This window comes from Lutjanus erythropterus, chromosome 6, assembly GCF_056507025.1.
Source record: "Lutjanus erythropterus isolate fLutEry1 chromosome 6, fLutEry1.hap2, whole genome shotgun sequence".
Lineage (NCBI taxonomy): Eukaryota > Metazoa > Chordata > Actinopteri > Lutjaniformes > Lutjanidae > Lutjanus > Lutjanus erythropterus.
In genome coordinates this window covers 3,310,699-3,337,256 of record NC_139322.1, presented here as the reverse complement: position 1 = coordinate 3,337,256, position 26,558 = coordinate 3,310,699, and the positions used below count along the sequence as shown (strand labels likewise).

General features: G+C 41.1%; 1 protein-coding gene across 1 annotated transcript in view; it reads left to right on the top strand.

The window, feature by feature from the left end:
- The window catches only part of jph2 (junctophilin 2), a 31,409-nt gene extending 4,995 nt beyond the window's left edge, over window positions 1-26,414 (top strand). Inside the window, exons 2-6 of the mRNA XM_084720252.1 lie at window positions 7-820; window positions 16,855-16,973; window positions 19,751-20,688; window positions 22,238-22,338; window positions 24,489-26,414. Coding sequence (XP_084576378.1) covers window positions 7-820; window positions 16,855-16,973; window positions 19,751-20,688; window positions 22,238-22,318 — 1,952 coding nt within the window. The 3' untranslated portion in view covers window positions 22,319-22,338; window positions 24,489-26,414. The remainder of the gene's footprint in view (window positions 1-6; window positions 821-16,854; window positions 16,974-19,750; window positions 20,689-22,237; window positions 22,339-24,488) is intronic.
- Window positions 26,415-26,558: the final 144 nt, after the last annotated feature.

Below are 26,558 nucleotides of genomic sequence, written 5' to 3'. Positions count from 1 at the left end.
TTCCAGGTACTTTCCAGGGTCAGTTCACTGGCGGGATGCGGCACGGCTATGGCGTCCGTCAGAGCGTCCCTTATGGCATGGCAGCAGTCGTCCGCTCCCCTCTTCGTACCTCCCTGACCTCCCTCCGCAGCGAGCACAGCAACGGCACCGTATTGCAGCAAGACATCCCCATCATCACTACCACCAACGCTTCAGGTGAGGAGACGCCCGTCGCCACCCCCACCCAGCTGGGACCGTCCCGCGGAGGCTTCGCCCTCACCCTCCAGGTGGACCCCGAAGCTGTGAAACCCAAGAAGAAGGGCCTGTTCCGCAGGAGCTCCCTGCTGGGGAAGCTGAAGAAGTCCGAGTCGAGTTCCTCGCTGTCCAGCCAGAAGAGCAAGATCAGCTTCCTGAGGACGGAATCGGCTCTCAGCTCCAACGCCAGCGACACCAACTCCACCATCAGCATGGACGAGAGCCTGGCCGGAGCCGAGGACTTCCCCCCCGTGGAGGCCGACATCGATGCCACAACCACAGAGGTCTACATGGGCGAGTGGAAGAACGACAAACGCTCAGGATATGGAATAAGCGAAAGGTCCAGCGGGCTGAAGTACGAGGGCGAGTGGCTGAACAACCAGAGGCACGGCTACGGCTGCACCACCTTCGCCGAGGGAGGGAAGGAGGAGGGCAAGTACATGAACAACATGCTGGTGAAGGCCATGAAGAAGAGGGTGATCCAGCTGAAGGGAACCAAGATCAAGCACAAGGTGGAGCGGGCGGTGGAGGGCGCTCAGAGGGCCGCAGCCATCGCCAAGCAGAAGGCAGAGATCGCCGCTTCCAGGTAAGAACAGATGAGTGGAGATATTTCCCCACATCTTTTTTTTTATCAGGGAAATATTCATGAAGACAGTCTCCTCTGAGTAGTGTTTTTAAGCTTTACCCCAGTCTTAGCTTGTACCACTCATGAGCCCATGAAGGGTCACGGTGGAAATACTGTCCTGCACAGGATACACTGTCTATGAGCACAGCTGCAGCTGATTTGGAGACTGTGGTTTTGGATGTGGATGTTGCTCTGGATGTGGCTGCCATAGTTGTACTATGTACACTGTACACCACCCTTTACTGCTCCTATTAAAATTGCAATACATTGTTAAAGGGATAGTTTGGATTATTTAAATTGGGCTTGTATGACCCACAGTGTTATTACCCACAGTAGATGCTGGTTGGCACGCCTCCAGTTAAAAGAAGCAAAGAGGAGTACCAGCACAGATGCACAGCAATGCACTGCTGTGGATCTGGTCGGCAACAAAAGGTGTTTTAGCTGCTAAAAAAAGTACACAACAATATCACTTTAAGTGTACACTATATTTAGACTGCTATTTTAAAAGCCACATATTGCTTTCCCCGCTCCAATCAAACTCCATAAGTGAAATCAGTAATTTTAGCTTGCAGAACACAGGAACTGCTGGTCTACTGCTGCATCGATTTATTAGTTTGTTTGTTTTATTGTACTTGGATTGACCAAAGTCCCACAATAAGACAAACTAACAGATCGAGGCAGCAGTAACAGTAACAGCAACAGCAACTCCTGTGTTCTACAAGCTAAAATGACTGATTCACAAATTCGGTTAGTTTGGGGAAAATTATATTTGCTTTCTTTAAAAGCTATTTCCTGTCAGAAAAGGCAGTGAAAATATTGTAAATACAGCATTGGTTTCTTTTTAAGGTGGACCTGTTTTAAGTGGCTAGAATACCTTTTATTGATGATCCTGTCCACAGCAGTTCTTTACTTAACTTTCATGATAATACTCTTCCTCTCCAAACTGGGGATTTGCTGACCAGTAAGTACCTTGAATAACTCTACATCAAATAATCCAAACTAACCCTGCAAGCATGTCAGATATGACAGAGGGAAAAGAGTTCAGAATACAGAATCTCACTACAACACTCAGCCAACACAACCATGTCAATTCACTGCACATGCATGCATGTAGTTAATGTTACACCCAGTATGTGTCACAGCCATAATCATACCAAAGTGCAGCCACAGCTACAGTGACAGCAACAGCCAAAGCTCTGTGATCCCAGAGCTGTAATCATAATCACGCTACAGTCTGTCTCCATCAGCATCAGATAAGATGATATGATAATATACCTGATTAATGCACAATTAAAAATGACAAAATTCACCTGTGTGAAATATTGCAGTATGAAGTGACATTACACCTGAAAATAAGTACTAACTTTGCACAGTTAGTGTACATGGTAGTGCAGACCAGTTGTCAGATTTGGTGAGTTTATGTTGAGTATGTGCAGCCCTCTCTTCTTAATACGTGGATATAGTAGAATAACACACCAGATGTTCAGAGTGCAGTGGTAACCCTGCAAATAAATGAAAGGCACAAACTGAGGCTAAGTTTACTCAGAGGGCAGTGGATGAAGGTAAATGAGGAGACAGCAGCCATAAAGAGACATTTCACTTCCATTCAGAGCCACTAACTCCCCTTACTGTCTCCGGCTGCTGGTCACAATCATCCTCATAATAGAAAACACAACCACAGTCATTATGTTTACTCTCTTCCCTATTACAGATAAGAAATAATGAGTTCAGCCACTGAAGTGACTGTTTAGCGTAACACTGTTTGAACCACAGGATTTCATATCACACTCTGGATAACCAAATGTTCAAGCCTATCATGGTTTTCTTTAATGAATGTAATACAAGTTGTTAAGGACTCAGATGTTGCTAACAGTGTTAACACTGTTACCTCACAGCTTTTCTCCCTCTGGAGTCTCTGTATCTGTTGCTAAATCTGTCTGAACTGGCAGCGTGCGCTGTCTGACATTTCATCAAACAAGACCAGATGAACTTTTTAAAGCAGCTCTGTCCCAAGTTGCAGTCATGATTTCACCTTTATCTGTCTTCTTAGTGCCTGTAGAAATGGGGGGAAAATGCTTTTTGTAGAGAGAGCCCATGTTTTTAGCGGAAAGAGAATTCAAGTTTTTCATTAACTTAATTTTAAAGGAGTAATAAAAGGGATAATAGCAGGAGTGCTGGTATAGTAAGCAACGCAATGTTCTGTGTATGCTATATTCAGAATATTTTCACCACTTTACCTTGCTGTCAGAAGAACTTTTCAATGGGAAAACACCGTGATATGAGCAAAATATCACTCTCTTCAAAGCCACCAGACTCCTTTGGCAAAAATGATAATTTTATCTCTCAGAAAATGTGTGCTGCTGGACTAATGCTGCCTTGATCGGTTAGTTTGTTTGTGTTATTGTGTGACTTCTGTGTTTTAAAGAGTTAGTGCACATTCACCAAAAATCAGTTCCACCATCTACTGTAGGTAACACACTGACTGTGTATAAGTACCTCAGACAAACCCACTTCAAAAAATTCAAACTATCCCTTTAAAATTAATCTTGGACATTTTGAATCTGTGATCACAATGACTAATAATTGTGAAGGGAATTTGCATAATCCATCTATCCCTTTAACACATTGCATCAATAAGTTTGATCAGAACTTCATTTTTACTTCAGTTTTTTTATGGTTTTAAAACTGGGTTATAACATTTTCCATTCTTTATGCTAAGCTAAGCTAACTTGCAAGCCTCATATTCATCTAACTGTTGGTGACAGATGAAATAAACATATTTCTAAAAGCTGCACTATTCCTTTAACCTAGTGACAGACTAGTTCTGAGCATCTATCAGTGTGATATGTTGAACAACTGATAAATGATGTGAATAATATTGATGATTACCTTTCTGGAAAATAAGGGACTATAAGAATATTTAAACATCTTTATAATTGCAGTGCATTGTATGAAATCAGTCTGTCAAACTGAAGGGAAACGTGTTTTTCTCACACAGTTTATTGTTCATACGTGCACACGTCTACCTTCAGTTTGTCTATGACCGTACAAGGCTCTGGTGTTTTCCTCCACAGTCGTCTTCAGCACCTGAAATAAGCTCAGTGTTTACAGCAGTGACGGACTGCAGACCCCTGTCCTTGCAGATGGAAATCTAAATATTATACTCCCAGGATAAGCAGTATATAAGAGTAATGGGCCGGTGTTCGTTGTATCAGAGCTTTAAGCTCACCTACAGCAAATCCACAGGCGCCTGGATGGAGCAGAGCAAACTCTTTATGTAGGACTGTTGTCGGAAACACCTCGGTGGTCTTTACAAACCAAACATGAACTCATCGGGAAAATATCCTCACCAGGTTCATGAATATGTAAAACTCCAGACTACTGGAAGATTAGTGCATTTAGTCAAGTATATTACTTAAAAGGAAACAGTTCTGCACTTTTCGTGTGGATGTCCAGTCAGTGTTGATGCTGAATGTAATCAATTGAAGCAATAAATTCCAGAGTTTGTGTTATACTGACTGAGAAAACAGAGTTCTGATGCAAAATCTATTGTTCTTCCTGCATCCAGTGATGTCGCTGGTGTTAAAGAAGAACTACAGGCCATTTCTAGTCTCTGTCTCTGGTCCTGCAAGCAGGAAGGCTCGGAGTTCTTGGTCAATATAGCAGCACTGAGGAATCTATGGCTTTAAATTACTACGTTTACCATCAACACTGACTGGACATAGACATGAAAAGTGGTGAATTTTCACTTTATGTGCAATTTTGAGGCACTTTTTATACTTCATACTTAAATTCCACCACATTTCAGAAGAAAATGTACCTTTTACTTGTTTTACAGCTGAAGTTACTAATTACATCTCTGATGACAATTTTACATACAAACTTTTGGATTAGGGATGTTCCTGGTGACTAATTTCCCTGTTGATTAAACGCAGACTTTCTTTTAGACTAGTCTAGTAAGAAAAAAACTCAGGAAGCAGTTAAAATTGTGCACAGTTTATTAATTAATAATATTAAACACTGTCCAAAAGATACTGTGTGTATTAAGAGCCATTAGAAGCTGTTAATCAGAGTCTACATTTGCCAAAACATACTATGAATGCCAGTGAAATGCGTGACACTTTGCACCATACAAATATGAACATTGCACATCAACCTACAAAACATGACAACAACTCACTAAATGCTGCAACTTTTCCGATCGAACAGGATCACAGTGTCTGCGGGTAAACAACATCGTTCACCCAGAACTGACGTTAGCTGCAGCCTGACACACAGTGTGGCTAATGTTAGCAGTGCTAGCAGGAGCAGCTGCTGCTCTGCTTGCATGTTAATGTCTGTGTCTGTGCTGAATGTGGTCACACGTTGTTCCAGTTGAGTGATTACATATCAGTTTATTCTGACACAGCCTACATTCAACATTATTCCCATTTTCTATATCAAACAGCCAAACAGCGCTGGTTTTATGAGCTGTCATCTGTCCGACTTTGCTGATAAAAACATCTGGAGTTGCGTGGACCATCAGGGCGCACATGCTTCTTTTCTGATCTGACGACCCCTAACATTTGTCCCGTGACTCTTTGGAGGGGCCCAAGCCTTAGGTTGGGAACCAGCTATACTTGTTGTTAATTGACCTGGACCAGCTACAACAGTAAAATGCTGCTGACACATTAATATATTACTCACAGGAAACGTTTTCTGCAGAGTGAGTACTTTTATTTTAATACTTTATGTACTCTTAATTAGGATTTAGGGTGCAGGACTACAACTTGTAATGGGGTATTTTTGCGTTGTTGTGTTGGTAACAGCCCCTCTTGAGTGGTCCTCAACATTACATTGAAATCTGTCATTATATAAGCAGTGGAGACATGACACATCTGTTCCTGGCAGTGGTTTCCTCACTCTGTGATCCTTTGGCAGTGAGGTCGACTGTTAAAAATACACGTACAACCTGTGTACTGCACGGCAGGCCAGACCTGGCCTCTCCAGGTCCAGTTAGCTCAGCGTCCACTGGCATTCAGACACTCCGTGGACATTGTTCTGTTGCGTGGGCCGGCTGAAGGAGGACCTGTGTGGCAGGACGGGGTGTAAATGACGCACACACACACTGGGGCCCTGTGGTCACAGAGGAGCCCTGACTAAATATGGACAGGCACACTCTTGCTGTATCACAATCACAGGGGAATGCAACAGCTGATTATCCTCCCTCCCCCTGCGTGGTCACAGACACACACTCAGACTGTTTTCTTACGCTGAACAGCAGTGGCTCTTCAGTTTTGTCTACACGCTGGATCCAGGCTACTGCTTTATTCACTTTTGTCCTGTTTTAACAAATCAAATACTTCTACAAATGGTTCACAACTTTGCTAAAACAGCAGTCTGCTGGTTTATTTAGACTGTTTCTATCACCCACTGCACACTGTAAAAAAAGAATCATGCAGGAATTTAGAGGAATCAGCACATCGTTTCTTATTAATTTAAAGGTTGAAGCAGTAGAATTTGAGTGACAGTTGATTGTTGAGTCCCATTCCCAGGATGTCAAACACCAAAGTTTTGGGTTGGTAAAGCATCCCAAGCATCAAAATACTGAGAAAATAAGGAAATACAGGCAGATGGCAGGGACCATACAGTGTTTTTTAGGAAAAATGTTGCATATTATGACTTTAATGTACTAGTTTTATTCACTCTCGTCAATCAAACCTAAAATCCCAGGCCACGTCAGTATTATGGTTCCCCTCAAAGGTTCAGCTGTTAATGACTATTTAAATTTATCTACTAGTCATCACATTACATAATTACATCAGCATATTGTGGCCATTGTAGGTTAAAACAATGACGGAGCTGCAGAGGGAGTAATATATGGAGAAAAATCAGAATCTCCAAGATTAATGTCACAAATTTACAAGAAAAAGTTTGGAAAAATAATGCACATGTATTGCACAAACTGTATTCTTTGCAAGTTCTTGTTGGGCAAACAAAATGAGGATTCATTGTGTGGATTCAGGCCAGGGGCCTTGAGTTTGTGCTTTAAATGATGAGTTAACCAAATGTATTGGACAGAGTTCAATCAACTCATTAAATTAAGTTTATGAAGAAGCGTGTTCAGCATATTAGTAGACTTCCCAGCATGCATTGTTTTAGAGTTAAGACTCTCCTGAGATCCATCTTTTTTATAGTTTGAAGAAAACATATGAAACTTGTCATGGACTTTAGGATGAGTTAAAGTTGCTTATTTCCACAATAATGAAAAAAATGGGAATCATGATGAAAGTTGGTCTTGAATTCGGTCCCTACATCCTTGGTTCAACTTAATATTTTAATCTTGTTGTCATGTTTTCTCATGTACGTCTGAATTTTTTGTGTTTGACCGGAAAAGTTTATTTGTTTCGAGTCATAACAAATTGCCTCAACTTGTCTTTTCAGTTTCACTCAACTTAAAAATTTTAAGGCAGCCCGCACACTAACTTTTTTCAAGTTAAACCAAACAGTTTATTTTTACAGTGCGTGTTTCAGCTCCTCTGCTCGCCGGCAGCAGAGCTCACAGGTCTGGGTCCATCTTGCGTCAGCAGTGGTGTCAAATGGTTCCACGGATATAAATATGACACAGTTCATAAGCGAGTGCCGGGGTATAAAGGGTTGGCGTATATATGTACCACACCTAGCTTTAGTTGTGCAGCTTGGATTACATACTGTACTGCTGATACGAGCAGTTTGTGTTGGTGAGAGAACAGCCAGGGTGTAACATTTGTAAACACACTTCACTTCTGACCAAAGTTATTATAGTGATTATTACTGGTGTGAAGAAAACATTTTAGTTAACTCAAATAAAAATGAAAAAACAGACTTTAAAGAAAACAAAATTAACTAAAATAAAATTAAAATAAATGGATAATGTCTTTAGTTTTAGTCTCAGCTGCAACGATTAGTTGATTATGGATCAATTAGTAAGCGATTAGTATCGCCAACTATTTTGACAATTGATTAGTCTTACTGAGTATTTATGAAGAATAAAAGTCAAAAGATCAGATTTAAATGTTGTTAATTGGAATATTTTAAGATTTCTTTACTCCTCTATGACTGGTAACTGTAAACTATTTTTGGGTTGTAGACAAAACAAGACATTTGAGGACGTCGTCTTGGACTTTGGGAAACACTGATGGACGTTTTTCACCGTTTTCTGACATTTTATAGACCAAACGACTTATCAACTGATTAAAAATTATAATCAACAGATTACTAAACAATGAAAATAATTTGCCCTACTTTGTGTCATAAGACCTTCCGAACTTCCTAAATGTTTCCCCTGACTAATAAAGAAACATAACACTGAAACTAACACAAACTAAACTAAAACTAAACATTTTTAAACAATAAAAACGATTGGTTTAGAGAAATACAAACAGGCCACAGTGTTTTGTTTTTTTTTCTAATAAAGCAGAATAGCGGGTCTGGCTATGTGAGCCTGAAAATGGATAAACCAAACACTGGCTCTAGAGAAACCATTGCACATTTTTTTGCAAGTTTCATTGTCACTGCAGAATGTTTGCCAAATTAGTACATTTCTGTTTATGAGTTGTAAGAAATTATTGTTAATCTTGTAGAAGGCGTAGATATTTTTAACTGTTAAACTGAGCAAAATATCAATGGAGTTTGGCAGCCAGTGAGACAGGTTGCAACTGAAACGCCAGAGTGTATTTTCAGAGCAGTGGGCTTTTATTTTCAGGATAACAGGCTGAACTTCACATTGACAGACAACTGACAGTTATAAACAGCTGATGAACTTACAGCGGAGGATTCGTCGTCGCTTCTTAATTTCTGTTTACAGTGTTACTCTCACCCTGCGCTCCTGCAGCCTGCATGAGCTTCCTTGGTCCTGGGGAGGAGGGGGTGATCATACAGTATGTAAAATAGGATTTTAACCTATTCAACTCACTGTTTGGACTGCTGAATTCATTTTTATACATATATATTGCTCCTTTAATGAGAAATAATGCCACAGAGGAGAAAATAACTAATCAGTAATAAGATGAGATCTCTTGTGTGACCTCTGAGCAATGTGGCAATAATGAGGCTGCAATTAGTTCTTAATGTATATGTATTTTGGCAGCGTGTTTTAATTATACGCAGAAACGTTAAGTCGTCTTTTTATAGAAGCTAAATCACTCTTTCACGCTCCCTCTGGTTCACACACGCACGCAGTCGAGCAGGACCCTCCACAAAGATCCAGTGGCACATGCCAGAATGACAGAATATCTCCTGCCATCAGCAGCCTCCAGGGCAACTGCAGCACGACAAAAAAACAAATGGTTACAAAACAGCAGAACAGTGGAGGACCTATTCGAAGGAGAGGCTTTTCACGCACAGGCTCTAAATTAAGATTTAAGGTGCAGATTTTTCTGTGATCTCATAGCGTTGGGTGTCGAAGTCTCTTCCTACAGCTGACGTCTCATCTCTCCTCAGAGGACAACGAGCGTCTCCTCAAGGCGGCCCTAAAAGCATAAAGAGTATTTAGGTCACAGTGTCAGATGTCTTGTTTGGTTGCAGAGAAGCACTGAAGACCAGCACAGTAATACAGCTTAAAGGGCCACTCTGGCAACTTTTGACCTGAATCCCTTTGTTCTGTTGTAGGAGGAGGCTTTTAAAAATCTGTTTACAGTAACTCATGAGATCAGCCCTTCTCCCTCTGTCGCTGTCTCTTGTTAAAACAAAACATAATGAAGTAAAAGAGTGCAGATCTCTGCCAGGCAACAGATAGTGAAGCACCTACTGCAATGCCACCACAACTGCCTGATGCAACCAACAGAGATCTGAAAAGTTTTTAATTATGTGTTGTTGTTTTTTTTATAGTATAGTCTCAACATCCTGGGTTCACCTAACTGTATTAATTTAATAAGGAGGCAACAAATACAACAATAACTCCAAACTTCTCAATTTAAATACATTTATTTATTAGAGCATTTTATTATTTATCTAGAACAGCCATTGGTCGCTTGCTTCAAGCAGCATCGTCAGTGTTTTAAAAGTTCCCGGGAAACAAGGACAGCCACTTAGCTGCAAGCTTGCACGCTGAAAAATTAGCGCCTGGTATGCTAATGGTATGAATGTGAACAAGCTGGCAGCTGTTACCTCTTTTTTTTTTTTTGTGATGTAGTCATTTTAAGGGCAGAGCTCACCTCCAGATGTACAAATGTTCCATCAAAACAAGTCCCCCCCCCCCACGAGGCTATTTTGGAACAGCACCATTGCTGCATCCTGGGCTCAGCTTTGCTCAAGATGTTTGCGATTGGTTTCAAGAAATGCAAACAAGGCAGGGTGTTTTTCCCTTTATAGCAGAATGTGCATGTGTGAAGTCAGACCTTTCTCCAGCACTGAGCACAACCACGCTGTTATGATCAGCAGGAGTAACCTAAATGCAAGACACGGTCTCAGAGTTGCAAAGGTTAAGGAAAGACTTTCATTGCCACAGTGATGAAGATGGATAAAAAGGGGAAGTCCAGGTGACAGAGGCAGAGGGGAGTGAGCTGACGGCTGGGAAACAGAGCAAAGCCGAGGTGGCAGAAGGGTGAGCAGGCAGGTTGGCAGGCTGTGGCCCTGTGGCACAAGAAAAGACAGGATTAGATTTCTAAGAAAAGCACACAAGAGCGAAAAATTGCACGATTCAAGATGCCTGGAGGGAAGAGAAGCTGGTTTGTGAGACTGCATTCTAGACGACATTGGAGGTCAGTTTCTTAGCTGAAATACCAAAAAACATGGTTGACCCTGACAAATTAATGAGCTTTATTAGCAAGAGTTCACTCAGTTGAACAGCCTTCTCACCTGAATGACACAGACTATGTAAAATGACACGTGAGGTATCAGACGTCATTACACATTTTATTTTATGGCACTTAATAACACGGACAGCTTATCTTGACATGAACCTACATGCAAAACAGGTTTTTCTGTATGATAGTATGTATTATTTTAGGCGTCCATGGGTGTTGCCATTGTTGTGTGACATCGGACGTCAGACTTCTTCGTGAAAACAGGGTAGATGGATTTACCCGGAGGTCACAAGTCTGACTTTGAGTGTCATTACATTGCACTTTTAATGGCAGAAGGTCGGAAATTACCGAGCTCCAAGTTGTCTGAAACGTACAGTATATTTGAAATATTTCCACCACTTTTACTTTCTGTCAGACAGCCTTCTGTGTTATATATCCCAAATATCACTCTCTCCAAAGCTACCAGACTCCTTTGGCAAAAATACGACTCAGAATCCGAACTGACCCTTTAAAGCGCCAAAGTCAAACAATTTCACAAACAAACTAACAGATCAAGGCAGCGGCAGACCAGCAACTCCTGTGTTCTGCGAGTTGAAATGACTATTGTTATTGTTTTGAGTCTGTTAATGTACTGGACTTGTTATTTTTAAGGTGCGGTAATACAGTGACTGAGTGATACACCAGAACATATGGATGAAAATGACCTCTACATTATAACGTGACTGTTGGAATCAAACGTTCACAAACAGTCAACAGCTGAACAATGTCCAATCTGTGTTCAGGTGGGAATCATTAGTCAAAACAATCCCCATATAAGATCTGCCTCCTACCATACTGTTAGCAGCCACTTTTAGCAACTATAACCACAGTGGAGGATATATTATTACATTGGTGGCCTGCTACAAATATACAGTTTCATTAGGGAAACCCTGCACCCAGCTGCTCTTTAATCCCTGGTGGCACTGCTTCAATGATAATCCAGCATCTACATTTGGGTACCCTGGATGGTTATTTTAGGGTTAAATCTGTTTTTCCTTTGCAGTGCAGTGCAGGGGTGAGCTGTCAGTCCACACTTGAAGATATGTGATGGTTATCACTACTCAGGTCTGAGATTTCTGCACACTTATGGTACTGAGAGTTGTGCTGAGGGGGTACCACTGAGGAGGTATACACTCTGAGGGTTGTGAAAGGTGGTGAAGCAGCTTCTCAAGTCACTTTAGCTGGTTACTGGATTGTAATGAAGCCACTACGTATAACGCACATAACCTGCTGTTCATAGGGCACCAAGTGCTGGAGGGGGGCACCAAAACAGGCTTATTAAGGATGCAGGAAGTTTTATAGAAAACAGTCAGTTGATTTACTCGTAGTGGAGCGATCATGCAAGAGAGAGGGAGCATGAATACAGACAGAAGAGTCAATGTGACATAAAATGTTTCTTCAATCATTAAGCTCAGTGTTTCTCTATTATTCTGTGGTGTATCAGTGAAGTGTATGAACTACACTGCAGGCTGGAGTCTTAGTGAGAAACAGACAGATCTGTGTGAGATGCTCATTTCCAAAACATCTGCTTCTAATGGAGGTGCAGTTCTGCCAATGTGATGTAAAAAAAAAAAAAAAAAAAAAAGACAGAAGATCCTAACAAAGTAGATGTAACTCTCTCCAAACTACTTATTATTATTAATTTGAGAACTTTTGAACTTAGTATTTTAAGATAGGGAAGACCGGGAGCAACTTCTGATCCACAACATTTTTAAGCCAGTGGTTCCCACATCTTTTTGGCTCCTTGTCCATCATGAAACAGTTTTTATTTAACTACGTTTTGATGTTTATGTCTGGATGATGCTGATATATTGTTCTGGTTGATGATGATGGACTACATGCTGGAATGTTTTGTTTGGAGTGAATCTGTCCCATATGAGGTGGGTTACAAGAATGACCAGACACTAAAGTAAAATATGCATTCAGTCATTTGTTCATGACAGATAAAGATGAAGATAAACAAACTGCAAAGTACGGTTGTCACAACACTAAAAGTTTTAATAAAGTTCGATACGATACTAGTTTAAAAAAAACAATACTAAGTACATTTTTAGATACTACTGCAAAGAGAAAAAAGTCCAGAAAACAGGATCCTTTTTTCTTTTTTTTTTTTAATTTTTGCTATTAACAACAAGTCTAGTCAAATTTTATTTTGCAGCACAAGATCACAATTTGTCTCAGGGTGCTTTACAACCTGCACACAGTGCTGATACTGAAAAAGTCACTGAACACTGTCTGCTCTTGCTGCAAACCAAATTTCAGACAGAACAATAAAGACTGATCTGAGGTCTTGCATGAGCACTTAGATAATCTTTTATAGCTTTAATACTATTAAATTTATTCTCACAGTACTTCCTGACTTTCCCTCCCACCCTGTATTATTATTGTATTGTTTTTAAATATGCAGTATTGAAAAAGTATCAGTACTTCAATACTTTTGATAGCCTTACTGAAAAGACGATATTTGTAACAATATTCAAGATTCAAGATTAACTTTATTGTCCCATCCTGCAGCCATAAAAACAATATACACATAGGCACAGTTCTAAAAACACCAGATGGACATAAAACACACCAGCAGTAATAATACAAACACAGGAGGACTCTGCTCTGAAGGATTTTAAATTGCAGTCATTGCAGTGTGCAACTGAAGGTGTATAATGAGCTCTGAGCACTGCCAGAATGCAGATGACCTACACTCAGTATTGTACATAAACGCATCACAGACAGAGCACTGAAGCTGCTGCTGCTGTTGCTCATGCTACACCTCCTGTGTTATTCCTCTGTGTCACAGAGCTCTTAGAACTGTTGTCCAAAAACTCATAAAAAAACACTTCAGTGTTGCGCTGAGTGGCGTGTTCCTGCGTTTCCATGAACACAAGCATCAACACTGTAGTTTATTTTGACTCAGTCATACATACACACCGTCCTGCTGCTGCAACTACTGCACCATTTTTGTTTTTGTTTTTATTTATTCAGGGAGAGTTCACTGAGAGCGATGCTCCCTTGCGCCCTGATCACAGTTACACAGTCACACCTGGAAGCTGCCCACTACAACCACAGTCTGATCTGTCGATACCGAGCAGCTCCACTGCAGCGGTTTGGAGTGAAGGGTCTTCAGTGGTGCTCAGGAGGGAGGGGCAGGTTCTGTCTTTCACCTTCTCCACCCAGATTTATCCTTTGGGTCCCGCACTCGCTTCTTTAACCTTTAGGCCAACACTGACCTGGATTAATCCACCACTGAACCTGAGAGTAGCAGCTGGCAGTGACAGGGACAATATATGGGGGAAATTCAAATAACCAATGACAAAATAATAATAATGATAATAATAATTATAATAGTACAGCTACTACCAGTACTATACTACTACTACTACTATTACTACTGATAATAATAATAATACAACCCAAACCCGACATACGCCCATAAAAAATGTGAGAAAAAAGGCCCGACGTGACCCAAACCCATCGGGCCCCATCGGGTTCGAGCACAGATCTCAAGCTCTAGAGAAAATAGATACTGTGAGAATTGTCAGGCTTATGTCTCTACCTTTACTGAATGATTTCAGTGTAGTTATAAACGTGTGAGGTTTGAGGGTGGAGCGTTTCCTGGAAGATGAGGTGCTGACTGTGTGTGGACAGGTGGAGCTCATCCGTCTCCAACAGGGAACCTCAGGAGTCTCTAATTGTTCCAGAGGGAAGCACCTTCCCTACTGAGTCTGAGTCGAGTGGAGTGGGGGGAGCTATTTTCAGCTCAGTGTAAAGTTACAGTATGTCAAGTATCCACAGAGTAATCACAATCAGTAATTCTCACTGTTAACAGCCGTAGCCTCGAACTCCCGACACCAGGTTTTTAGCCAAGTGCAGCGTAGATCCAGACTGAAATATCCCAACAACCACTGGACGGGTCGCCATGAAATTTCATACACATATTCAGGGCCTCGTTGGGATGAAGCCTCCTGACTTTGTTGACCTCCTGAGGTTCATGTAGCGCCACCAGCAGGTCATGTAATTGATTATCTCTTTTTTTCCACAATGGCACAAGGTTTCATACAGGTGTTCACAGTGTCCAGATGACAAAGATACTTATGGTTTTAAATAAAACTAGTGCAGCATTATTTTTATTATTATTATTATTATTATTAGACAGGTGTAGTTAGTCCTGACTGACCCTGATGAAGACCCGTGTTGGTCGATACATGTTGGTCATTTTGCCATGTAAAATAAAGTAAATTAGCGTTTTTGCTACCTTCAACATTATTTGGCAGCAGCACCGTCGTTGTATCCTGGACTTTTCCGCCGCCCAAGATGATTGTGATTGGTTTAAAGAAGTGCAAAAAAACATGAACGTTTTTTGGGGATAGGTTGTGCGAAAACACAAGGAGTAAGTTCAGAATTACATATGTGTTGCATTATGGGTAAATCCTCCCGATCTTAAACTGTAGGTCCAAACTGTCCTCTTTGTCTCTCTGTCCTTTTGACATGTGTGATGATGGAGCCCTCAGTGACTTGCCAGCAATAATTCATTGTCCTGCTGAGGGCGATAAAAGCATAATTTATTTCTGTCGCAGCCCAGCAGCAGAAAAGGACACCTCCTCTCTCAATAGCTAATAATACTAATGAGCCATATGACCACCATCCACCCACCTCTGGCCTTCATTTCAACATGATTGAACACTATAAACAAGCCCTGCGCCGTGATATTTTTGGTCAGTCTTAAACAGTTTTAATCCGTCATCGTCGAGGTCTGTGCTTCGTTTGATGAAGAAGGTCACAATCAAGGTCAAAGTGCATTAAAACATATAGAAATATGTGATACAATCACAAATAACAGACTGTAAAACAGATCACATGAAAGTAAAACCAAAATTTGGTAATGCATGCAACCCGATGGCTTTAAGTTGTGATTGTAGAGCTGCAAATAACACTTCTTGTCACTATTTGTTAATCAGCTGATTATTTTCATGAGTAATTCATCAACAGTTTGGTCAGAACCCATTGAGACATCTGCCAGCATTTTTTCCCAACATTTGCTCAAAAATGCAAAGATATTCACTTTCATTATCAGGAAACACAGAAAATACTCAGATGTGAGAATCTGAAAGTAACTTTGGTTCATTTTGCTTCAACAGAATTATTGTTGGTTTGTTTTCTGTTCATCTCCAGGTCACTTTATCTTTATACCTTGTTGGTTTGATTATGTTTATATATTGTGCCATAAAATATGGTAGAAAAAAAAGAAATGTTATTGCAGTGTAATTTTTACTCAGTGATGATGATGTAATGTTTGTTGGGATCTGGACCAAACATCTGTGCTTTCTTGTGGGCCAGAACATCTCTGCTGCACTACACAATTTCATTATAAAACTGTTCAGGCATAAATTTAACCTTTAGCTAAACACATTGCAGCTGCTATTGTGATTTCAATAATATATAACATTAAACTGTGATCATAGTCCAGATGTGTATAAAGGTTTGAAGAGTTTATTGAGTTTTTAAGTCACAAGTGACAACTTTTAATCTGAGAATGTGGGATATATCATCATGTATTTTTGTTGTTCAGAGCCCTTCCCTGTGAGCTGAGTGTGTTACTGAAAAAATTGTTCAACATTTTTAGAAATACGCTCATTAGCTTCCATGCCAAGAGTTGAAAAGATCGATTTGAGCCTCATGTCTGCAGAATAAGACCCAGAGAGCAGCTGTTATCTTAGAAAACAAAAGCCACAGTTTAAAAGCAAAAGGTTTTGGTTTTACATGCACAACGAGAAGTTGTGTGCTGGAATTATTTATTTTTGTACATATTAAACAAACAATATAACGTGTTAATGAGGGAGGTTTAAAGCTGTTAGGTGGATTTTTTATTACCTTTAAACAGAGCAAAGCTAGCTGTTTCTCCTGTTTCCTGTCTGTGTGCTAAGCTAAACTAACCAGCTGCTGTCTGTAGCTTCTTATTTAACAAACAGAGTGGAGACAAGAGTGGTGTTCAGCTTCTCATCAAACTCTTGGCAAGAAAGCAAATAAGCATTTTTACCAGAATGCCAAACTCCTCCTGGATCATTTGTAACGATGTACGATATTAACCACAGATTGATGCAGTACCACTGTACTCAAATGACGTCTGTCAGACTATAATCTGGATGTTTGTTGTAGTAGCAGTGATTTATGAACTGCATTGTTTTTTGTCTCCTGCAGGACGGCACATTCGAAGGCCAAGTCAGAGGCAGCTGAACAGGCGGCTCAGGCCTCCAACAGTGAGTCCAGCATCGCCAGACTGGTGGCCAAAGAGTTGTCCCCGTCCTTCTACCAGCCAGGTCAGTGGACCTCTGACGGATAACAACATGAAAAAGCTTTGTATGTTTTGTATGTTGTTGTATGAAGTGCATATCCATAGTCAGTGTATTAGCTGCAGTAGATGGCAGTCAACACGCCCCCAGTTTTGAAAAGCAGCAGGAGTACTAAATTTAAAAAAATCAAAATCAGTCCAAGTGCACGTCTTTTCTGACAGGAAACATCTGTTATTTAAACCAAATCTCCAAAGCAACCAGACTCCGTTGGCGAAATGAGTGATTTTATGTTGCAGAGCTCTGGAGTTGCTGTTCTACTGTTGTTGTGTGACTTGTTTTAACATGTTAGCTCAGATTCATTGAAGTCACACAATAACACATAAAACTGGTTGAGATAAACCTACTGTTTTCTCCAGAGGAGTCTGGTTGCTTTAGATGCTGATCAAATGTGAATAAAGATTTTGCATATTTCTCACAAAAAAATTGCTGTCAGAAACATATTTTAGTTCTACTGTTTAGCTGTAACACGAGGAGCCATTATGTGTCCTGCTTGGAAACGGACCGATCACAGTTTGGCTTTAGGTCCTTCCAGTGGTGTCCAGAGGCATTTTGATGACACCCCTTGAAAATCAAAAATGAACTGACAGATTCCAGGTGAGCACACACTTAAACTGATGTAGTGGCCCTTTTTTAAGTGTCTAAAACATACTTACTGACCCTGTCCACCGCAGTTCATTGTTTAGCTTCCTAAACAGGTGCTCCTGCTGCTTGTCCACAGTGAGGGCGTCCCTGTCACCATCTGTTATAGGAAATACACTGACTATCAATAAGTACATCACGCAACCCCTCTTCAAATAATCTGAATTATCCCTTTAACCCAATGTTACCACTGTGAAAACACATGTATGAAAGACTCAAAGCAGACTTTGAGGTGTACAAATGTTTATTTTCACCTGAAATTGGACGCCATAAATGATTTGTCTTGGACAGAAGGAGGGTAATATTTACCATCTCTCCAAAGGACATGAATGCAAAATAAATTTCACACCTCAGACAAAATCCTCTCACCAGCTTTATATTTGTGGCATCAATACAAATAGCCTTCACATCAATATTTTGTTCAGCTGGAGCTCAGATGACATTAACAGCAGTTTCTTATTTACTGTGTGTCGTGTTTTGAAGGAGGCAGCAAATATAAACCGATAACTGCTCGCCACTCATCTAGTTTATAATGTGTCCCTGATGCAGACCTCCATCTTGAGCTAGCAGATCCTTGGCTGAGGCTCCTCACAAGGGTAGTCGCATTTGAATGTCTAAAAAAGGAACATCTTATTGGGTCGAAGGGGTCATATCAGTTTCATTGCGACTCTGGTGACACACACTTAACGCACAGACACTGGAGCAGCCCAGCCATTTAGGAGCCTCTTGCATTTTTTTTCTTGTTTTCAGCAGAGAGCTTAAAAGAATCAGACCCAGACAGACAGTCACGGAGCTTCTGAGTGTCTGTCTCTGAATAATACTACAAATGGACGAGGCCTGGCTGAGTCCTGCTATGCATTCTTCCATGAAACATCTCTCACCAAGGAAACAGCAACACACACATACAGTGTCAGAGTGTGCACCATCTGTACCGGGCAAAAACAGCTCTTTAACCATATTAAAGGATAACTCTGGTGATATGTATTTTTTCATATTTTTAACAAATCTAAAGAAATTATCAACACCAGCACTGGCCAGATCCTTGCTAACATGTCTGTATATCCACAGCCTGATATACAACTCCGATACCAGTGCCCTTAAAGGGACACCGATACCATTGATTGGCTGCGAACAAAACCATAAAATTTTCTAGAAAGCAGGTATAATTTCACCGGAGAAGTACTTGATTCTGTGTTATTTCAATCAGTATTGAGTACCAATACTAAACCCTAGTTGGGACGCAGTGTAAAACACAAATAAAAACAGAATGCAATGATTTGCAAATACTTTTCAACTTGCTGGCATGAAACACATGCTGGCATCGTCTGGATAGCAGCTCCAAAATATACCTTTCAGCATTAATGGGGCCTTCACAGATGTGACAGTTACCCATGATGCCATGGGCACTAACACACCCCCATATCATCACAGCTGCTGTCTTTTGAAGTTAGTGCTGGTAACAATCTGGATGGTCCTTTTCCTCTTTAGCCCAGAGGACACGACGTCCATGATTTGTGAAAACAATCTGAAATGTGGACTCGTCAGACCACAGCACACTTTTCCACTTTGCGTCAGTCCATCTCAGATGAGCTCTGGTCCAGAGAAGTCTGCAGCGTTTCTGGATGTTGTTGATATATGTCTTTCTCTTTGCATGGTAGAGTCTGAACTTACATTTGTAGATGCAGAGACAAACTGTGTTTACTTACAACGGTTTTCCAAAGTGTTCCTGAGTCCATGTAGTATCCTTTATACAATGATGTGGGTTTTTAATGCAGTTTTTAATGCAGTGCTGCCTGAGGGGTCAAAGGTCACAGACATTCAGTGTTGGTTTTCAGTCTTGCTTCTTTCATGCAGAGATTTCTTTGGATTCTCAGAATCTTTTAATGATATTATGGATTGTAGATGATGAAATCTCTAAATTCCTGCAGTTTTGTTTTAGAGAAACGTTCTTTAACTGTTGGACTATTAGCAGTTTTTTCACAAAGTTGGTATTTAATATTTTTATGCAAATGTGGCTGACACACATTTATCTAATGTTTATAAGATCACATATTCTCCATATTGTTCATATTGTGTACTACACTGATTGAACTTATGTCTCACAGGTCCTGAGTATCTGAAGAAGAGAGTGTTGCAGGATGTCGAAGGCAGTGAGAACACAGACATCGTCCTGCATGAGCCGCTGCTGGCTGAGGAGGAGCCCCTGCCCACACCACCCGAAAGCCCACTCATGAATGAACTGGACAGCCTCATGCCGGGCTCATCCCCAGGCCGCACCCCCTCCCCCAGCCCGGGCATCATGAGCAAGGAAGACCCCAAACTCCTCGGTCCAGGAGGCTGGAACGAAGACAAAACCAGTAAAGGTGGCGGCAGCAAGGGCAGCAGTAAACCCAACAGCAAGCCCAACAGTCGCCCCACGACCCCTTCAACCTCCGCTTCTGCTCCGCCCTCGGCTGCGGCCGAGGCCGGAGGGGCCCCCAGCAGCCGTGGCGCCTCTCGCACCCCCAGCCGTCAGAGCAACAAGAACGAGCAGGGCTCTGACCTGGAGATCAAGCCCCTGCAGAAGTTTGACTCCGAGGCCAAAGCTCCGGATGTCATTCCTGCCGCCGCTGCTGCTGTTGCCCCTGTAAGGAATAGCCTCATCGCTTCTGATGAAGAAGAACCGCCACCACCACGCCCCGCCTCCAAAGTGTCCATCAAAGCCGTCACCCCTGAGCCAAAGCCCATCGAGGTCAAACCTGAACGAGCTCCGTCAGTCCACGAACGAGCGCCATCCGTCTCTGAGAACAAAGTGGAGTCCAGGGAGGTGAGCAGGCCGTCCAGCAAAGCAGAGACAAAACCGGTACTGAAACGACAACCCAGCCCAGCTCCGTCCCCAAAACCTGCACCCACTCCTGAACCTAAAATGGTACCAAAGCCGGTGGAGGCCAAAGCCATCATTGCCAAACCAGTCCTGAAGGTGGAACCTAAAGCAGAAGCAAGACTGAAGGCCGCAGTGTCGAGCCAAAGCAACGAGGTGACTGCAGAGTCTTTGGAACTGGAGGTAAGACCATAAATATACACTCTGACTGTCAAGACTAAAATATCTCAAGAACTAGTGGATGGGTTGGTAAAACATTTTGTACAGACATTCATGGTCTCCAGAGGATGAATCCCTCTGACCTTAGTGATCCTCAAAGCAGAAAAAAATATTTTTGATGGTGGCTTTTCCCCTAGCACCACCATGAATTTGATGGTTTTGGGTAAAATGCATCAGCAGGTATCGGATGGATTGGCATGAAATTTGGTGCAGGCATTCATGTTCCCCTCAGGGTACAGTTTAGGAATCTGCAGGTTTATTTTTACAGTTTTTAGCTGCTTTGTTTTAGTAGAATCCTTAAATCAATCCTAAACAATGTTTGAACCAACATAAAATGTTCGACACATGGCCACTACAATGCAAGGATCAATGTGGAGCATAATATTCTGAGTTTCACAAGCAGCATCTCTATTTGTTTAAAATCTGAAGAAAATGTATTTAATTTACTGAATGACCAAATAAATGCACACACAGCTGCACTGTGCATTTTTCTGATTGTGCTAAACATCTGCATCTTAACACTGTCATAGTGAGCATGTTAGCATGCTGACATTAGCATTTAGCTCACAGCACAGCTCTGTCAAATTATAGTCTCATTAGCATGTCAATCTCAGAACCCACTGGCTTCTCTCTGATTAATATTCAGCCTCTAGGGGGCAACAGCCATTGTTTAGGGGCTTCTAGTGAAGCCAGCGGACATCTGTATAAACAGATATCTGCGTATGAATGCAGATTATTTTTTGGAAAAGTTAAGAAGTAGCTAATTTATCGTCAAACAATAGCTGATGTGATGAAATGAGATTGTCTGCTGTCCACATGAAGTGTTTACCTGCATTCAACTGAAGCCCATGACTTGGACAAAACCGTGATGGTTCAATATCAAATCTTGTCCTTTACACTGGTCCTTTAATCGTCCTATTTCTAAGTTGTCACACTTTATTCTGAGGAGACACTATTTAGCTTCACTCAGGACAATTTATTCATTCTGATGGGGGCAATTTTCTAAGCAGAGTGAGGGCTGTAATGAAGTATGAACTATAATTTGTTGGGAAAACAGACATCAAGTAATGTTGTGTTGCAAAAGTTCTCTCTCGCTCTTTACATGATATGTGCTACATGTTGTCTGTCTGGCATTGTCCAGCATGTCTCTATTTCAGCGGTAATGTGAAATCTGATCCATTAAAAAATCTGTTTTTGTGAGAAAAATGTTTATTTGCTTTCTAGCCAAGAGTTAGATTGATATGATGCTCATGTATGTTAAATGTGACACTATGGCCAGGAGACAGTTAGCATAGCTTAAAGACTTGAAACGGCTGAAGCTGAAACTTTATAACATACAGAAGTATGAATAAGCATCTGTCCCAAATGTAGAACTATTCCTTTAAGTACACACCTCCAATACTTCTACACATTCACAAGGTGTGAAACTTGAATAAACAAATAGTCACAGTGTTGTGTTTATTTTGGTTAATTCATTGACTTGATGTCTTTTGTGTTCCCGTGTCTTTTCAAGGGCCCAAACACCATCATGATCTGCATGGTTATCCTGCTCAACATCGGCCTGGCCATTCTCTTCGTACACATTTTGTCTTGAGACGCTGTCCACCGACTCAGGTAATAAATATGAGGCTCATATTATATGAGCATCTCAAGTGCTCTACATGCAAATAAACACGTAGCTACATGATTTCCTGGTCATTGCAAAGATGTTGTTTTTAACTGGCAGCCCATCAGTGTTTGCCAACACACTGGGACAAATGAACACAATGTTTTTCACACAAGGAAAGAAATTACTTAATCAATAACATTTGCTGAAGGCCCAAACACCCATGGGTGTGTTGGTCTGACCAACAAAAAAAAGTTGATGCCACAGTATTTTCCTGCTTTTTAAAGGAGACCTTATTCAGACAGTATGATGAACCTACATAGGAGGGTTCACAAAGCGTCTATACTCTTCTTCTAGAGGACTGTAGTTAATCCACTGGTCATAAAAATGAACACTATCATTTTTATAGATAACACTATAGATAATAGCACGTCGAATAAATCCTGACTTCCACCAGAGCTTCCTGAAAAAAGTATTTCCTCTGTTTCCTCTGTCTGTTTAGTTTTGCTGTTTAAATATGCTCACAGTGACATTACTGTGCACATGGACACATTTAAAATGACTGACAGCAGCCTCTCTGGTCATTAAATCACCTGTTAAATAATGTCAAGCAGGTGATTTCTTTATTGTGTGTTGTATTGATGTCTGAGTCTTTTCTTTAATGATTTACTTTAAATCAGGGGCTGAGGCTGCTTTCAGTTTCATCTCCATGCACGCAGTAATGTCACAGCGGTCATGCTGCAATTCACAGTGCCTCTCTGATCCAATCATCTGATTTCACCCACCTGCATCTGCCTGACCCGCAGATTAACCGCCGTGTCTGCATCACTGCGAGTGGGTCAGACTTTCAGCATCCCCGTTCACTTCTCCATCCTGCTGAATCCGTCATTTAAATAGCAATGCGCCAGAGACATCTGGCTCTTAAAGGCAATGAGATGTGACACTCCAATTGGTTTAATTCATGTTGGACCCAAAACACAATTGCCCATGATTAATTAAGTGATTAAATACAACCTCTTTGCACCTTGCACCTTATTTGTGCCCAGATTATGTGCCGTTTAAGTAGCAAAGTGGAGTTGGACACTCTGTAAATGCCTTTGCACCAGGCAATTTAGACAATGTAGTATCAGCTAAATAGGAAGGAATGGAAGGAAACAACATAAAGTGTTACATTTAATGCTGAATCTACAAGAAGACACGGATGTTTAAAGGGAAAACTCTGCACTTTTCATGTGGATGTCCAGTCAGTGTTGACGGTAAATTAAGAAAAAAACTGAAGAAAAAAAAATCTTCCTGCAACAATGATGTCACAGAGCTGTTGTTGGTGTTGAAGAAGAACTTCAGGCTGTTTCAGGATGGATCCCTAGTCTAGGCCAACAAAATAGCCGCGGGCTTGGGTGGTGATACACATCAACATGGACATCAGAGGCTCGCAAAAGATTCATCCTGGTATATGTCAGCACTCCTGACACAGAAGAAACTTGTCAGTACAGCAGCACTGATGAATTTATTGCTTTAGCTGACAACGTTGTGATTCATAGAGGGGAGATACATCCTCTCCTGATGGCTGCAGCAAGGACTACAACCCATCATGGCATCTATTAAAGGACTACAAAGTCCATAGTCAGGAGGGCATTCAGCTGCCCAGCTGAACCAGATAAGCTGATTTCACCAGAGAAGGAGCAGAAACTGCAGTGAGAAGTCTGTAAGAGGAGCAGTTGTTTAGTTTTGTTAGAAAGAAGACAGTTTTGATTTAAAAAGCTGTTCGGTTTTTGTTTATCTGCTGAGAATAAGTTGTCCTGTTATGAGAAGACTCAATACACTGAATTGAAGTTGGAAAGCAAAGCCTGGCTGTCTTTATTCCCTGCACCCACACCTCAAAAGCCCCAAGAGAAAAGCTCCCGACCTCTCAAGACATCACAACATTTACCATCAATGCTGACTGGACACCCACATGAAAAATAACTAATTTTCGCTTTAAGTATTTGACAAAGCAGCTTTGCAAAGTCTATCAAGTTTCTCTTCACTCAGCAACCCTGAGTGTCTGAGGATATGACACATTTTAATTCCAGGTGTAAATGGAGCCTATGATGTCAAAATGAAATGTGCAAATTCAATAAAAATTGTCTTGCTGTCCATTAATGTTGCTTTGCTGCAGGTCACCAGCAGTGTTGGAGAGAGACGGCCTGCCTCCTCCTCCTCCCCCTCCTCAGTAAGGACCAGAGATCTAAAAAAAAAAAGAGAGAGAGAGAGAGAGATGTCTGAGGAGAAAAAGAAGCCTCACACAGACAGCTGCAGCTCCTCTACAGGTTCTTTTTGTTGGTGTGACTGTGTGAGGCTCTGCGACGCTCCTCTCTTTCCAGACGTTTGACAAAATGAAGGACTTTGAACGACTGAAACGGCTCAGTACAGCTGAACGCGACGATGTTTGTATGTTGAAGTCAGGGCCGGATGGTAGAGCATGTTCTCAGGGTGGCACTCGAGAAGACTCGATCTAACTTCGTCACCGCGTGTCACGAGTGTGTCGACTTTTTACAGAAAGGCTTTTAACTCAATCCTGGCTGACTGTCACAACACACGATCAGGCAGATTAGACAAACGTCGGTAGATAATTACATTTCGTCACAATAAGTGTTTGTATTATGTAATCGCCGGCTGAAGGAATGTTGATAACATGTGTAGACTGAATATTGTCTAAACTATATCTTAATAAACTTGATTGTCGAGAGACAACTGCAGCAGACGTGTGAAAGATTAGGGAGTGATAACAGTTACTGTCATTGTTTTAATTATCTGGTTAAAAAAGCTGAAAAAGATTCATTAAGTAGGAGCCTGAAACGTGTGTCTGTCATATCAAGAAGATAAAATACTGTAATCCAGTGCTAAGTTATTGTTTTCATCTTGTTCTCTTTGCTCTCTTAAGAAAGACTCCATCATTTCGGCTAAATCGCATCCTGCAAAATCTCTATTTGAGACTGATGTGTACAACACTGTGAAATTTTCTATTTTCACTGGGATTTATATGCATTTATTGCCGTTCTGCTGCTTTGGTTTGGGAGCTGATAAACCAGATAGAGAAGGATGAATAGGAAGCTTATGAGTGTCACTGCTGTTGTGTTTGTGCTGTACGTTCCTGTGGTGTTTGTCACACGAGGCTGTTCGGCACCCGGGTGGTTTTAAATGAGAGTTTTTTGCGAGCAGAAAGTGAAGGGCTGGGATTTATCTTATTTAAAACACTGTATGTTGTAGTGAAGTTTCTCCATCTACAGATTATTAATAATGCAGCAGCGGCAGAAGGGTTGGGATGTTTGCCTGTGAGCTACTGTAGCGTTCATGGTTTCGTGTACGTTTCGGTGTCCACACCGTTCCACCGCATTATATTCAGGGCCTGATTGTGCTTCAGAGCCAAATACGAGTTCAACTTTTGTACGCATGAGGGCACTTTGTGTGTATGTGTCTGTGTTTTTGTACCATTTTGGAGTGCACAACTTTTCAGCATTCAAAATATTTCTGTCGTAGGATTTTTTTTTTTTTTTTTTTTTTTTTGTGAGAGGAAATATGCAACCCTAAATTTATTTATTTCCCAAACGGAGTCAGGTTACCTCGTGATTGTGAGATGGAGAAAAATTAAAGAATGATTCTTAACTCCATGTCTTACACTGAGAAGAAGGAAGCACCCTCCAGATGTGCTGTTTAATATCAACATATGGGGTTTTAAGAAAAAGCTAAAATTGTTTTGCCTTTGAGTTTTGCAAATTAACACACTGGTTCTTTATTGTTTTCATGCCAAAATCTACAAAAATCCACAGTTGTAATAAATCTCCCACGATCTCATATTTGGGGAACATTTTATCAATGCATTTGTCAACAACAGAAGAGACAATCTGGCAGATGAACTCAATGCTAAGTGCAATAAACAGTATTCATGTAGGTCAGTGTCGTGTAGAAGCCATTTTGTTTTGTCTGTTTTAGTGCGTTTAATGAAATCAAATGACATTTGCTGAATTTGAAGAAATGCATTTGTGTAGCCAAACGTGGTCAAAATTACAAAGCTGAAATTAAATAAAAAAAAACTTTTACAACACTTGTGAATGTGTTATGTTTTGGTGCGAGTCGTATGCATTGTCACCTCTGTACTTCTAAGTTTCTAAACGTGTTCCATGATTGTCATACAATGTTGTTCATTATCCAGAAGAAGTCCAGTCTTGCCACAGCAGAACTAAGTATT